The sequence below is a fragment of the Cornus florida genome, unplaced genomic scaffold, assembly GCF_030987335.1.
Source record: "Cornus florida cultivar Cherokee Brave unplaced genomic scaffold, ASM3098733v1 CherokeeBrave_3.0.0_Hap2_Chr10, whole genome shotgun sequence".
Lineage (NCBI taxonomy): Eukaryota > Viridiplantae > Streptophyta > Magnoliopsida > Cornales > Cornaceae > Cornus > Cornus florida.
This window is the reverse complement of record NW_026775580.1, coordinates 71,438,651-71,454,811: the sequence shown is the minus strand read 5'-3', so window position 1 is coordinate 71,454,811 and position 16,161 is coordinate 71,438,651. Positions and strand designations below refer to the sequence as shown.

The following is a 16,161-nucleotide window of genomic DNA, read 5'->3' as shown; positions in this document are numbered from 1 at the left end:
GAAGAAGAAGATAAGGGCTTTGTTCTGTGAACAAATGCACCATCTACATGATCCAACACATAATGGAGCATCCCAACATTCACTGTAACCATATTTCAGACAGACTCCCCAAATCAAACACCAAAAATAACAGAAAGAAATTGGGATTTTCAATCAGTTTTTATATCAAGTTGAAAGAAACCCGGATAAGAATATAGTAGATAAAGCTGAATAAAGGCACAAAAACCCACAATCCCAATATCCAAGAACGAAAATTAGATCAAATTCTTCAACGGTAGCAAAAAAATGGGACAAGAATATTGATTTGCAATGACAATTAGATCTGGTGAGACATAGTCGCTCTAGGTAAAGAAAAAAAAGATTGATGAATATTCAAAAATCATTATAATACTGGAATAAAATGATTACAAAGATGAACATAAGAAGAGTAGGTGTACGAATCGAAGAGAGTCCCAAATCTTGTTCTCCGACTGAGATGTATGAGAGGGAGAGTGAAATATATGGGTTTTGAACTTCTGATTCTTGTAGCTTTTGTAGTTTGTAGTTGCACAGAGAGAGAGGGCAAGTTCAGAGTTGAGAAGGAGAACAGAGATAGATGGAGCCAAATGGGAAGGTTGAAAGAGTAGAGAGATGTTGCAAAGCTGATGTGGCCAATTTAATATAAAAATAATTTTTTATTACATGTGGCTAGAATTAATTGGTGTAGTTCACCAACTCAACAAGTGAGGTGTATGGACTTGGTCCATGCAATAATTTCTCCCGTACTTCACCCAAAAAAAAAAAAAACAAAATTATGTTTCAGAACCAAAATCAACCACTTGTTTACAATTCAGTTTCAAGTCTCAGTAATTTGGATTTTAATTTTTTAAATATTGTTACAATCGGTTCGATTTTTATTTGACCCAAATCCACTGTGTGCCACCCTACTGAGCGGTTCTCACGTAAACAACCAAGAAAGTTTGCCACGTAGCATAATACATCCGTGATCACGCGGATCAAAAAGCTTTGAACCTGGTTTAGACTAAACTTACCGGTTTGCAGTGCACTAAAGACTTGCTCCAAATCGAATATTAAATATCCACAGTAAAAGTCCAATGGTTCTCACACAAAGTCCTGACTAACCAAACGGTGCCCTCTAGAAGCCAACATTCTCTCCTCTCTCTCTTTCTCGCTCTACTCTGCATCGTTGAAGCAGCCATGACCAGCACCTCCGCCCATTCTCGCAAGGTTATACATGCATACATATATATATGTATATAATTATATGTATTTGGCCCTAATTTGGCTATAATTGTAAAGCTTCTAATCTTCTTCGTTCATTGAATTCAATCATTTGTAGGCTTTGAGCAAGATCGCATGCAATCGGCTCCAGAAAGAGCTTGTGGAATGGCAGGTTAATCCACCTGCTGGATTCAAACACAAAGTCACTGATAATCTTCAAAGGTTCTCACTTTCATCTCTTTCTTCGATTGAATGAATTGATTGTCATTTCTAGGTTTTTTTTTTTTTTTTTCGAATTGGGACATGTTACGTTGTAGCTGGGGTTTGAATTGTTTGGTTTTTGGCTTATAGATGGGTAATTGAAGTCAACGGCGCACCGGGGACTTTGTACGCCAATGAAACTTACCAGCTTCAAGTTGATTTTCCCGAGCATTACCCTATGGAAGCCCCACAGGTGAATTGAATACATCTGATCCGACGTTGTAAAATTATTGCCCTATGTTTGGTTGAAAGAAAAAATAGAAGAATCCAGGAAGAAAAGAAAATAAGATATTTAAAAAATATTGTGTCCTGTGATATGGTTGAAAAGGCTGGAAAAAAAAAAAATACCAATTTCATCTTCACTAAGGCATATGGTAGTAAATATTTTTGGGTGGAATTATTTATTTATTTTTTGTTATAGTTACTGATAGGAAAGAATTTATGATTCAAAGTTTAGTTCCTCTTCTGTACTGATGTTGGCTTGGCAACTTAAATAGAGTGTTAATGAAGTATTTTGTTTGGAATCCATCCCCATTGGTTGGGTCTTAATTTTGGTTACTCTTGTTTTGGTTTTGGACAGGTGGTTTTTCTCTCTCCGGCTCCACTTCACGCTCATATTTATAGCAATGGCCATATCTGTTTAGGTTTGTCTCATAACCTTGTGAATCATGCCTCTTGATAAATAGACTCGCATGCATATAGTGTTCCAGCATGGGTAAATCGTTGTGCCTTTGTTTCTAGAAAATCATGAATTTTTTTGAATTACTGACTTCTCTTTTGATTAATTATCTCCTTAGAATAAAATAACCATTTATTTACGATTTTACTTGTAAAAATAGAATACAATCCCAATTAGCTGCACCCTGCTGGCTTTGGAAAGCTTAAACCTACCATCCCTAGCATTTTATCTGTAACAATAAAATGCCCATGGCATGTCATACATCCCATGACCTTGGCTTGCTGCCGTGCCTTAGGGCATGATGCAACCATGCTGTCAAGCCAAGCCATAGTGTTGACATCCTTACTTTCTCGCTCCTTCATTAGGCTTGCAGTGTCATGCCATGATTTGGTACAAGGTGCAATCAACTGTGCCCTTTACGCCTATCCACTCACCAGGGCGTAAAAGTAATATAATTATAATCTATCCGTTAGTCAGTAACATTAACAATGCTTATTTAGAAGGTGAAGTCTTGCTAGTAGTAGATTTTAAGATATTGGCCATGTGAATGCTCCTCTCTTTAATATGATAGGCTGTTTGGGTCTAAACTTTTTCTAAATTTTGTTTAAAAGGATGGAAAAAAAAAAATTTATTAGTTCATCTGTATGAGAGGAAACCTGTTTCATGCAAAATTACATTTGTTACAGATGATGAAAACAATACCAATCTTAATACTTGGAATTGCAAACATAACAGTAAATCAGATGTACAATATGCTTTATAGTAGATATCGTCCGATTGATAATTTGTCAGAAATCCAAGGATTGGTGATCATTCTAGAAATGCAAGAAATTCAATTAGTTATTTTTTAAAGGATGTATTTTATTTTATTATTTATTTAATTTTGGTAACCATTAAATTTTCCGATGTTTGTTCGAGCTGCTAATTTCAGCATCCGTACCTCATTTTTTACTTTTACCAGGGCGTAAAAGTAATATAATTATTATCTATCCGTTACTCAGTAACATCAACAATGCTTATTTAGAAGGTGAAGTCTTGCTAGTTGTAGATTTAAAGATATTGGCCATGTGACCTCCTCTCTTTAATATGATAGGCTGTTTGGGTTTAAACTTTTTCTAAATTTTGTTTAGAAGGATGGAAAAAAAAAAATTTATTAGTTCATCTGTATGAGAGGAAACCTGTTTCGTGCAAAATTACATTTGTTACAGATGATGAAAACAATACCAATCTTAATACTTGGAATTGCAAACATAACAGCAAATCAGATGTACAATATGCTTTATAGTAGATATCGTCCGATTGAAAATTTGTCAGAAATCCAAGGATTGGTGATCATTCTAGAAATGCAAGAAATTCAATTAGTTATTTTTTAAAGGATGTATTTAATTTTATTATTTATTTATTTTTGGTAACCATTAAATTTTCCGATGTTTGTTCGAGCTGCTAATTTCAGCATCTGTACCTCATTTTTTTAATTTGTTGCACTGAATTCATTTCAACAGTGCAGCATGCTATATATTGAATCTTCGCTAGGAACATTGGAACACTTTGTTTTGTTTTCTTTGGTCATTACATATTGTTTTGGTTTGTTTGATTGACTATGACATTTATTTAATGGTTTTGTATACCCTGCCCCTTTATATATCCCAACACTTCAATTCCTTTATAACATAAGCCATCTTCTCCTCGCATAACATGTTTAAACCCTCCCTGTGAACCCAAAATTTTGAGGTCATTTTTCTAATAAAGCTTAATTTATCACCGACAATGGATGGATTTCTAGTGTTTCTATTCTTTCAATCCACATGCCAACTTCCACTTTAAAGTGATATGAAGTCATTACTAAGAAAATGATGATATTTTAGGAGGACATTCTGATTATTTTCTTAATCTTCTTGCATTTAGAGGTTGAATTGGGGGATTGAGGTCAGAATACAAGAGGCTTATATGTGTTCTTTCAATTGGATATAGTCTTCCATTCTTTGGCGAAGAAGTTGATGTTTGTTCTACCCACCAATTCTGTCTCAAAGTTCTCAAGGATCAGGTTCCTTGTCATCTTTACTTTGAAGGAAGATCTGAAGGGAAAATGTAATCTTTAGTCCACAACAACTTCCTTCCAGAACTTCTATATGGATATTGACATGGGTATGATATTCAGCTGATAGAAGTTTCATGCTTATTGGAAGCAAAGTAGATGCTGAACTCATATTATAAGGTAGTTTAAAGATGGTTCCTCCTTTATGGCATTAATTTACTGTGTGTGGGCCCTTGTAGAGATTGGTTTTCTATTTTTTTTTTTTTCCTTCCCCTTTTCTACGTGCTTTTAGGTGTTAAAATGCCACATGGGGAATTTCGTTTTGAGTTTTCGGGTTTATTCCCTTCGTTCTGGGAGTTTCCAGATTCATGGTTTTGCTTCAACGAGTTTGCTTGTCTTAGTCGGGCAAGTGGGCCCGGGATGACGGGTGTGTGGGCCCAGGTCGGGTTCGTTTTTGAGTTTTTGGGTTTATTCCCTTCGTTCTCTCTCTCTCAAAGTGGCTTGAGATCCACTTGCTCTCTCCTCATTTGAGCCATTTAGAGTCTGAAGCCGATGAAGGTGAAGATGGAAAGTTTGCTAGGCTCATCGTGCTCTACTCAACCATGGTATCGGATTTCCATTTGGGTGATTTTCATTTCGGTGGGACAAATGGGCTTACACCATTTTGAGGTAGGGGGTTGCTAGATCCTTAATTTACACTTTCTATGGGTTTTCTCGAGTATGTGGGTGTATAAAGCATGCTATATTTTGATAGATATAATGAACCCATGTGTATATATTTGATTCAATGTACTTCACATGCTTAAGTGTAGTTTTCATTACACTTTAATGTTGAAATGGATTTGGATTTGATATATATATACGTATACATATATATGTGTGTGTGTGTGATGGCCATCATGTTAGTGAGTAATTAGTTATTGCAAGCGTGCCTTAATTGAGGCCTTTTGGAGTAAAACTTAAGAGCAAAACCGTGCAGGCTCGGACTCAAAGCGGACAATATCATACCATGTGGTGAAGTGGGTTGTTATAAATGGTATCAAAGCCTGCCCAGTTGAAAGTGTGCCGATGGGGACATTAGGCCTCTTAGGGGGGTGGATTGTGGCGACCTTGTGTGTGGGTGCACATAGACGGTGCGAGACACTTGCAGGCTCCGGGTGCACAATTCCACATTGCCTGGGTGTGGAAAGGGGAAATGGTATATATGTGCTAGTGGTATCTTCAAATGGTATGATGCCTTTTGGGATAAAACCCAAGAACAAAACCGTGTGAGCTCAGGTCCAAAGCGAACAATATTATACCATGTGGTGGAGTGGGCTCTTACAGCCTTGGATTTGACCTTGTGGTTAATTTTGTTGGGTCATCTAAGATTTTACTCTTCAGTTGAATTCATCACCACCAACTTCAATGCCTTCTAGATAATTATTAATGTAAAAGATGTGGTCTTGGGCTTAGAAGCCTAATCACATTTAACTACTATAAGTGATCATGCATAAAAAATATAGGCCTTACTTAGTTTGTAACTCTAAGAACAATTTTCTCTTCTTTGAAAATTGAAAATAGAAAACTGTACAAAAAAACTCTGTTAGGTTCAGTTTTCTGAAAACTCAGTTATAAAAAAGTCTGTTTTCAGAGAACAATCTTTTATTGTTCTTTAAAAACTTTTTTCTGTTTTCTAAAGTTTTTAGAACTGTTTTTAGAATTACAAACCAAGTAAGCCCATAACTTCCAAAGAAAGACTAATAATAGGGAAAGAGGAATTTCAGCCGTAAATTGTGTTCTAAATCTCTCGTTTTATTGAGGATGCGATAAGGCGAATGTCTTTGGCACCAGTGGGCCTGAAGGCTTGAATTTTGGTGTATTCATGCATGACAAAGTTTAAGATCTGAGGGCCCAATTTTCCTGCCACAGTTCTCAGAGAGAGAAAGAGGGTAACAGTGAACGGGTTAGCACACGCACCCCCATCCCCTCCTTTTCTCTGACATGTTAAGTTGTAAAAAGTTCTGGTACAGTGATTGCAATTGATAAATTATCCAAGGATTGCTTCGAGGAGATTCTGACTGATTGTTAAGTTATGCTAGAAACACTAGATTTGAGATATAACTTTTTAAAAAGGAAATAATTTCAAAGATCTCAATATAATCAAAATAAAACAAGGAGAAACTTGCTTATTCCCTGTCTTTCATGAGCCTATCTCTGGTTTTGGATACATCATTTGTTTATTTGTTGTTCTTATGTGGTCATTTATTTTACACCAATACACCCTCTATTTGGTTGCTTGGAATTTTGGAAATGAAGGAAAAAAAAAGTAAATATAAAGTTACCGCACAGTACTGAGGTTATGGGAATAATGCTAGCTTTAGTTTTGACATCTCATGTTGAGGTTGTGGGTTCAAGAGGCTTCCTACCACCTTTCTGGGTCGAGCTGGTTTCCGAAAACCTCCTTGCACAAAGTGGGCAGATTCCGTCTGCTTCTTTAAACGGTTCAAAGGACCAACCTGTGCGGTTGGGCCAGGCTTGATAACACTGCTTTAATCTCTCTTATCCCTAACTGATACGAGTTTACAGACACAAGCTTGTAAATTTGTTTCCTTTTCTCGTGCTTATTTTTTTATTGATTAAAGAAAAAGATTTCAAATTTTTTTCTTGGTTGGGAAGGGAAAATTTTCTTGGTTCCTTCTTCAGGCAGGATATTTGTGGTCTATTGCCCTTCAATGATTTATGTGGCATATTATGGTTTACGTGTGCAGATATTCTCTATGATTCTTGGTCCCCAGCCATGACTGTTAGTTCTATCTGTATCAGCATTCTTTCCATGTTATCAAGCTCCACCGCGAAGGTTTGATTTTAAATTTCTAAATTTTAGAGCTTTAATCCGTGTGTGCGTATGTATGTGTGTTTTCTTGATAAAGATCTCTTTATGCAGCAATTTCCTGTAGCATTATTCTCACACCTTTTATCTGTTGCACAGCAACGTCCTGCAGATAACGACCGTTATGTGAAGAACTGTAGGAATGGCAGATCTCCCAAGGAGACAAGATGGTGGTTCCATGATGATAAAGTGTAACGATTACCCAAGGACTGTAACACCACCTCATTCATATGCATGTGGATTTAGAAAGGATGTATCTTTCTCAAATTTTCATAAAAAGATGGGACAAACATGATATTTTCCATTTCAAAAACCCTACTATATATATATTAGTTGGGAAATGAAACAACTGCCCAAGAGCTGCTGCAAGGCAGCAATGCTGGGTATAACCTGTAAAGCAGTAATAGTATGGAACCAATATAGGCTTTGAGTTATTTGTGTGTGTGTGTTTCTTTGAGTATATGAAGATGTATGTTTTTTTAAGTAATTTAATTTCTGTCCAAATTTCACGGTACCTGGTACAAGAGCATCATTAGTGAGCTGCATGTGGCTGCACTAAGGTTGCCGTAACTGGAGCCTTATATTCAGTTTGATAGGATGGATGAAAATTTGAGAGGTCATGAAAATTTGGAAGGAAAGAATGGAGGAATGGGGAAAAGGCCTTTTTATCTCCTTTGTCTTTGGTTGAGCAGGAATGAGGAGAGTATTTCATGGATTTTCGTCATTATTTTTTTTAAGCAGCCCTCCTGTTATTTAGATGGTCATGGATAATTTAAATAAGTTGATCTAGTAATTTTTCTACTTTATTTTGAGAGAAAGAAAAAAAAAAAAAAAAAGACATTTTAATTATTAATAAATTAAATATTAGATCAAGATAAATTATTTTGGATTTTACTGACACGGGCATGTCATTCAGTTTTTATTACTTTAATTTTTAATTTCCATGTTTTTCAAATAGATCTGTTAACTAAATTTTATAAGAAGAATATTATTATAATATTATGATATTATCGATTTCATTTTTTGATAATTGAGAATTTTTGTATAATTTACTTAAACTTCAGAGGATATTTGTATAATTTACCAAAAAAATCTATGCTCGGTCGGAACTCATTTAAATTCTTTCTTTCTATTTTTCGGCTTTCAAGTTAAAATCCATTCCACTCGGTCACAGCGAAGGTGTTCAAACTTCAAAGCAAAAGCAGAATAAGAAAACAAGTAAAATAAAATAAAGGTAGTGTTAACTGTTATCAATTTCTCACACACACAGTCTGTGTGAGACTCAAGCCTGAGAGCGATGTTGACACGCCGCTTCAATTCAATGACAATGGCAGTATCTTCTCTCTCTTCGTCTCTTCAATGGCGTCCAAAGTTCATATGCACGCCAACAACCCTCACTTCTTTACCCTCTCTCTCTTCGCTTCTTTACCCTTCAACTCTCACCCTCCGATTCTCTTCTACCTCTCACAACTCCACACAATCTATCGACTTATATCCCTCTCAAGAACCCTCCAAACATGTAAGTTTTTTACTTCTCATTTATCTGTTTTTTCCTCTATTTGTTTTTTTCTTAAGAGAAATTGAAACAAATGAAATCGAAATCATTACCAAGAGTTTAATCAATTTCTTCAATCTTTCCCGAGAACCAAGCAGAGTTTTTTTTTAGGGTTTAGGGTTTACGCATAGTAAGTTAAAACCCTAATTTACTAGTCTTTCTTTAGCCTACAAATTCCCAGACGCATCAAATTAGTTATAGAGAGCTTGATTTGAGACTAGAGATGCAACTTCTTTCTTCTATGCCACTTTGATTTTTAGAATACTGATAAATAAACATGTTCTATTAAATTTTGCAGACTGTTATAAAACCTGGCTTATATCTAGTAGGAACACCAATTGGGAATCTTGAAGATATCACGTTACGGTATGTATCTAAGATGACAAATAATTGAATTTTTATATGTGGTGCTTATGTACTCTTTCTTTGCTTCAATTCTCGATGACATAGTAAATGAAATGCAATGTGGTTATTTTTATATCCATCTTACTTTGAAATTGATCTTGACCTCATCAAACTATAAATCTTTCGCCAATTCAACAATACTTTGAAATTGAGCTTGAGCTCATCAAACTATAAATCTTTCGCCAATTCAACAATGCAGAGCTTTGCGTGTTTTAAGATCAGCTGATGTGATACTTGCAGAAGATACAAGGCATTCAGGGAAGTTACTTCAGTACTACAGTATTAAAACTCCTCTTGTAAGATTATTTGTAGAAGATTGTTGTAGCTTCTGCACATCCATTTTCACCCTAGGCACTTGCTTTTCTGTTGTTTCTGATTAAATGCTTTAGGTTTTCAGCTGAGTTATCACAAATTCAATGAGTCTCAAAGAGAGCATGCAGTGTTGAGCAGATTGCGAGAAGGTGAAATTGTTGCACTGATCAGCGATGCAGGGACACCGGGCATCAGCGATCCTGGTACAGAATTGGTGAGCATTTTATGCATTCCGCTTTCGCTGTGTTGGAGTTCTAATGTATTTATGACAGGAATAACAACAGATGTATAGTAGTCACATCAACCTTCTGTATCTATGAGATGTACTTTCTCATTGGCTATGTCTGATGATACCCTATTCCTTATAATATTGTGTTTGCTTATATTAGTTTGCATCACCTAGTTTATAGAAGCTTGGGAAGCTAGGGGGTTGTGCTATGTATCGGTTTCTGCTTGCATTTATGTGCCTGTCAGGTGAAAATTAGTATTTGCATGTCACCCAGTTTGGTTGTGCTACTAATTTATAAATATAAAGCCAGGTTAGAAGGCTGCTACTTCTATATATATTTGTTCTTTTCTGCCGGTTTATCAACTTGTACACTGAGTCAAGCTCATATAAATGGAAACTGCACATTGCTGCTTTTTTATAAACCAAGACTTTCAAGTTACTGGATCTCTGAAGTGATTCACAATTGCCATTCTAATGCTTATACAAGTTAGTCTATGATGATTCTTTGTGATATTTATGGGCTTCACCATGTGGTCGGCAGAACAGATGACCGATAATATTGTCTATATTGTGAAACAATATTTACTGATATTGTGACCTTAACATTGCAAGTTAAATAAAAGAGAACAATAACCAGGCCGACCTCTTTCCTTTGGATTCCACGATGTCAAAATTTGCTTACTAGTTCTTGAATTTTCTGGTTAGAAACTGCCAAGAGTCACACCTTGGTTGGATCTAACACATTTTTTATTTGGACATAACCAATCTAACTTGGTATCTTGAGCAGGCAAAGTTGTGTGTGAATGAGAATATTCCTGTTATTCCTGTCCCTGGTCCGTCTGCTTTTGCAGCTGCACTTTCTGCCTCTGGATTGCCCACTGATGAGTTCACATTCGGTGAGTTGCTCATAGAATCTGTTATTAGTATTGTGGAATGCAATCAATTTTTTTTTTCGAACTACAGAGCCAACAAGTTGGTTAATAGTAGTACCTAAGGTCATATTTATTATTGGCTGGCTGCAGTCGGGTTTCTTTCTACACATGCAGGATCAAGGAAAGAGAGGCTGACTATTTCTGCGAACGAAACATCAACACAAATATTCTTTGTTCCTCCTCATAAGCTTCATAAATTTATTGAAGAGGCTTCTTCGCTATTTGGCCACTCCAGGTAAATGTTCATTGAAGACAATTGTCTATCCGTGTTATCATGTATGTTTGTCTCTGTGCTTGCATGCACAAGTGTGAGTGGGTTCTTAAAGAAATGTCATTGCTTTTCTATAGTTCAGTTTATAAGTATTCATCTGATGGTTCATGATATCCTCGATCCACTAGGTGTTTTATAAGAAAAAATATCAGGTCATGCTGCCTATATCTTCCAAAGTTCATTATGATTTTTGCATTGGAGATTTTTATCTTTTAAAAGATTACTATGCAACATCTGTTATATGATTCATTTTTCAGTGCTAAAGAATCAAAAAAATTATTTGATACAAATTATAACACTTTGTCATTGATCATTGTTAACAACCATGTAACTTTAATTTTTAAATCCTTCAACACGCCCCCTCACGTGTGACCTCCTTTTTGGTCCAACAAGTGTTTTTCAAATTTTAATTAGGGTGACGGTGAGGTTTGAACTACCTTTGGCTCTGCGACCATGTAAACAACCATCTACTCCAAAAGCTAAGCTGTTAGAGAGCGTGTAACTTTAATATTTAAATCCTTTAACAATCATGAAACATAAAAATTGTATTCAAATTACCATATGTTTCAAGATACTTCTATCTTGGATGACTATAATATATTCATATAAAATGTGCGTTTGGTATTTAAAATGAAGAGATTTAAACTATGTGTATCTCTAAACCCCTCGATTTGAAAAATTGTTTGTTTGAATTTTTTTTCTTGAATCTAGGTATTTCTTATGTCAGCTGAATTTCCTTCATTTTTGCTCATTTATAGGATATGTTCATATCATCTGTGCATAATCTAATCAAGCCAAATGAAATCACGAACGTTGATTTTCTGGTAACTTTTCGGTAGGTTATGACAAGTTTTGTAGATCTGAAAAGAATAGGATATGCAGTGAGAGACCAGGCATGCCTGCAGGTAAAGCTTGCAGGCACTAGAAAGCAAACCAATCACAATTTGATTGGAGTGGGCAAAGAAACTAGAGAGAACAAACCCAAATGGAACACACGTCAAGTAACTTCCTAAGAGGTGGACAAGCTAGGGAAATAAACAATCCTCTCATATGGTGAGTGGCCAGTGAAGCAAACTCTAGCAGAACACGATACAAAAAGGTCATCAATCAACCAACATTGAGTCATCATATCAAGTCTAGGAGGAATTCTCCAATTATGCTTTGATGATGACGAGGCAGTATGAAGGAAGGGGAGCAGTGATAGCTACTATCCGAAATAGTTGAGTGCAAGTTAAGAATCTCATCTATGTTGCAATTGACCACGTCCCTAGTACAGTTAGCCATGATAATATTTCCTCTGTCTTTTACTTGGAATGTGCTTGCTTTGTTGTCTATTCACTCTGGTGGTATTCAGGAGAATTGGGAAAAATCATTGCTTGGTTTCTTCCTTTGGACCTCCATCCAGTCATCAGTTTCTTCTTTCGAAGCCTCGAAGGATTTGTATGAGTAGGCTCATGGGTGTCATTTTCATGTTGAAATGAAAGAGTAGGACAGCAGGATTTACCGAGTTCAAACTTAAGAAGGCAATTCAGTAGCACCCAGTTGTATCAGTGTATCAGTGTATCAGTCTTTTTTCCGGTGTGCAGGCATCTCCTATCCATGTTTCTGCCTTGGAAGAAGCTGCAATCTGGCAGGCTAGCTCGTTTTGTTCACCTGCCTCTTCTTCCTTGTAGCTTTCATATAATCGCTGGACTGAGAACAGCATTCTGATCCGGAGTAGTTACAGTAGGTCTCGTCTTCCCCATTATCTTCTTCAACCTCTCCTCCGCAATGTTCCTCCACCGAATTGGCTGGAGATTGTTGGTGTACATGCTTTGTTTACAGACCCGGGATTTGTTAAGCAATACCTTGCAGTCATGGCTGCAATGATCAAACTTGTGGGAAACTTTCTTCTGCTAGTAATGATTGGTGTTGCGCTGGTGCATCTTGGGTGGAACAGGTGTTGTATCTTTCTTCCTTTGCCAAACTGTTTGTTGGCAGGAAGGGATTACGGCACATGAAGCATGTCATAAAGTCTCAAACAAGAAGCTCAGATCCACTGAGGAACCAACAGCTATTTGCCTGCCATAGTTTTGGTTTTTGGAGCCGCCCATTGTCAAGCTTCTTTGGAGTTTTAGAGAAAGAGAGAAAGCTAGAGCAAGAAACTCCAATAGTTTTCCGCTGTAAGAATATTTTTGATCTAGCCTCAAAGCAAAACTCTGTGAACATATTACAAAATCATTTATTATAGTGGATGAGAGTTGATCACCTTATTTATTTACAATTTTCATGAGACATGATTGCTTTTGTTTATGTTATCTTTTAATCATCAAGGATTGATTTCCTGGATGCAGCTAGAAGTTAATATGGGAAACTATTGGTATGGTCAGGAAGGTTTACTTAAGAGAGTTTGATATAGATTAACTCAACAAAGCTTGATAACTTATTAGGGTGGCCTGAACCCTTTTTCACCATTTAGATATACCTAGGGCCATATCATCCATGTTAATTGAAGGCCACCATGTTGTTTCTCAACAATTCGATCTTCAATTCTTTAAACCTTCCCTTGTCTCTTTGTGGCTTTCAACTTGAATGAAATCATTTGGTACCATGAAAAAATTGGCGGGAAATAATCTTAACCATGATAAGGTTTCAATGTAATGAAGTTTTAATCATAATTCAGTTTATGCAGTGGGGCGTGGGGTTGGGAACTAAACCTACTTTAGTTAATTTGTTAATTAGTGATATTTAGTTTGATTTGCACAACAAATTTTTTAGTTTCAATTATTATATCATTTCTTATGAGCATAAGATGTGCTACTAAGAATTGATTACAGTTCTTTATCTGGGTGTGTTGCAGACGGTGTGTCATAGCTCGGGAGATGACAAAACTACATGAAGAGGTAGGTTTATATGTTGCTGATACATTTCTAATCGTGGTACTTCATTGCTTTTAAATAAATTTTGATTGTGGTGCTGGCTATATCTCTCACACAGTAGTGAATGAAAGTGGGGCACATTATTATACCACTATAATTGTTATGAAGGCTGTGTTCCAAAATAGAGTCGATGACGTGAGACTTTTATAAAGTCCTCATAGTTTTCAATACACTGCTAGTGTGTGTTTCTGTCTGTCTATTTCCTTTTTGGATCACAATGACGAGTTATGTTTTAGTTTTGGACATTAGAACTCAACAACCACTGGATTCTCTCTCTCTCTCTATATATATACATACATACATACATGTATATATATATATATCAAGTTAGCTCTATATCAATCTATCCTTCCAGCCCAAATTAGGTCTCTATCACTCTCAAATCAGTGGCCACTCCCAGTTGCTGCTCTTACACGGTATTGCATTATATTTCATTTGCTATATGATTGTGCTGATATATATATATATATATATATATATATATATATAATATGTACACACTTTTTGTACAAATTCAAGGACATGCAACTAGACTGATAAACTAGTTTATCACTATGAAATTTTTTAAGAATGCTTTACGTATCAAATGAAAAGAAATTAAGATTGCTAGTCACATCTGTATCTCTGTGGCTTTTTTTTTTCCCTGGTAAATAAAAAAATAAAAAAAAGAAAAGAAAAGAAAAGAAAAAAGAAGCATGGTGATACCTCTATGGGTTGTTCTCAAATGATTATTTTTTTACTAATATAGATGGTGATGCCTTATTAGTTTTGGCGGGGGACACTGGAAGAAGCAAACGAAGCATTTTCAACTCAACAACCAAAGGGAGAAATTACATTACTGATTGAAGGAAACACAAATTGTGTGGTTGAAACTCCTTCCGAGTCCCAGCTTGAGAATGAACTAAGAGAGCTTATCTCCAACGGGCATAGTCTTTCTATGGTAATGAATTTTTTTCTGTTTACAGAGTTTTTTCAATCAAATTTAGTCTTTGTACACATGTATATGTTGCAAATGCTTGATACTAGTTACACTCTTTCTGTCTAGCTCTACCCTTACTCCTTTAAACTTTTTATATCATGCATTTAGATAAACTAACAAACAAGTTAATGTGTAAACTCACCTATGCTCGCTGCCTATAAATTTTATTGTTCTGTTAGATTTTTGTTTATCTTCAAAAGATATTCTTTGGTGAAATTCATCAGATTTTGAGAAATTTGATTGTTGATATTTATGGAGTTCCATTCGATGCATGAGACATTTATCAATATCTTTGGTTTCTTATTTCATTTTTTTGGCTCGTATCCTGTCTTGATCAAGAAATGTACTTTCAGATTTTGATTTTAGATTCTGTGTAAACGTACTATAGAAAAAACTATATTGTTCTGTTTAATTTTTGTTCGTGAAATTATTTGTAATTTTTTCCCACTAGACTGTATTCAGTTTTTGTAATTATATCTTTTCTGCTATCTATTAAAAGGATCATGAAGTGTTGGGGCCCTTCTAATTGTTGACTATGATGGCCTTACTCTGTGCATGTAGGCAGTCAAGTTGGTGGCCGAAGGAACATCCATGAGAAGGAAAACAATATATTCACTTGCACTTAGGAAATTCGGGAAGCAAGTTGAGACACAGGAAGATTCAAATTGATGCACGTCATATTGTAAATGATTCTGTATACTCACTGGTTTTATGATGTTTCGTTAGAATTGGCGATTTTATAGTTCATATCTTTACATGTTCTGCTCTGACCCTTGACCTGTTTGTGGGTTGCTGAACAGGTACGGAAGTTATTATCCCCTTTTTTGTTATCAGTATTATTTTTGTTCTCTCTCTAAATCCATGTAACCATGTTTCAGGGTCAATGGAATAGCATGGTTTGAGGAAAATTCTTGCTGCTTCATTTGTTACAGGTTATAAAACTCCTAAATGAAATGTCACTTATGACCGAACCATTTTCACTTGTGTGGATAAAGATTCACTTATGAAACATTTTCGCTTATGAAATTTCACTTATGTGACACTGAAACATTCGACACTTGCAGCTAAATCTAGTTTATATTTTGGCAGGTTATCCGGTGGATGAAGAGATTTCAAACTTTTTATAACAATGCCATTCTAATCCAGAGCGGTCACAGCAGCCTCGTCTTCCCCACTACATTTGTTTTAGAATATATTGTTATTGTTTTAATTTCACTGTTTTCAGATTAATAAACAAAATAACGCATTAGACTTCTATTATATCATTTTCTAATTACTTTATTTTTTTTTTTCACGTGTTATGTGTCAAATAAACTTCATCATCTCATGCTCAAATCTTGTTAATTTAGTAAAAAATATATAATTATTAAGCATTTTTAATAAGCTATAACATTTATATATATATATCATTATTATCCACTAGAATTCATTATGATGAATATTATTTGGTTGGGCTTACACGTTCGGGATGAAATAGTTTAGTTTGTTTCCA

General features: G+C 35.5%; 2 protein-coding genes across 4 annotated transcripts; both read left to right on the top strand.

The window, feature by feature from the left end:
• Nucleotides 1–1,059: 1,059 nt before the first annotated feature.
• LOC132279169 (ubiquitin-conjugating enzyme 15) lies at nt 1,060–7,555 on the top strand. The gene is made up of 6 exons (XM_059781104.1): nt 1,060–1,227; nt 1,340–1,443; nt 1,573–1,675; nt 2,063–2,126; nt 6,947–7,035; nt 7,168–7,555. The coding sequence occupies exons 1-6, from the start codon at nt 1,198–1,200 to the stop codon at nt 7,261–7,263; spliced, it is 486 nt and encodes a 161-aa protein (XP_059637087.1). The 5' UTR covers nt 1,060–1,197; the 3' UTR covers nt 7,264–7,555.
• A 493-nt stretch (nt 7,556–8,048) lies between these two features.
• Nucleotides 8,049–15,950, top strand: LOC132279168 (uncharacterized). Of its 3 annotated transcripts, none has more exons than XM_059781102.1 (11): nt 8,057–8,587; nt 8,922–8,989; nt 9,228–9,324; nt 9,426–9,554; nt 10,357–10,465; nt 10,592–10,736; nt 13,612–13,654; nt 14,457–14,630; nt 15,231–15,351; nt 15,548–15,601; nt 15,759–15,950. In XM_059781102.1, exons 1-9 carry the CDS (start codon nt 8,366–8,368, stop codon nt 15,336–15,338), a joined length of 1,095 nt encoding a protein of 364 aa, XP_059637085.1. In that variant the 5' UTR covers nt 8,057–8,365; the 3' UTR covers nt 15,339–15,351; nt 15,548–15,601; nt 15,759–15,950. The 3 variants fall into 3 exon arrangements, with proteins under 3 accessions (XP_059637086.1, XP_059637085.1, XP_059637084.1); XM_059781101.1 differs by having other exon boundaries at nt 15,231–15,469; XM_059781103.1 differs by lacking the exons at nt 15,231–15,351; nt 15,548–15,601; nt 15,759–15,950 and having other exon boundaries at nt 8,049–8,587; nt 14,439–14,591.
• The last annotated feature ends 211 nt before the right edge of the window (nt 15,951–16,161 follow it).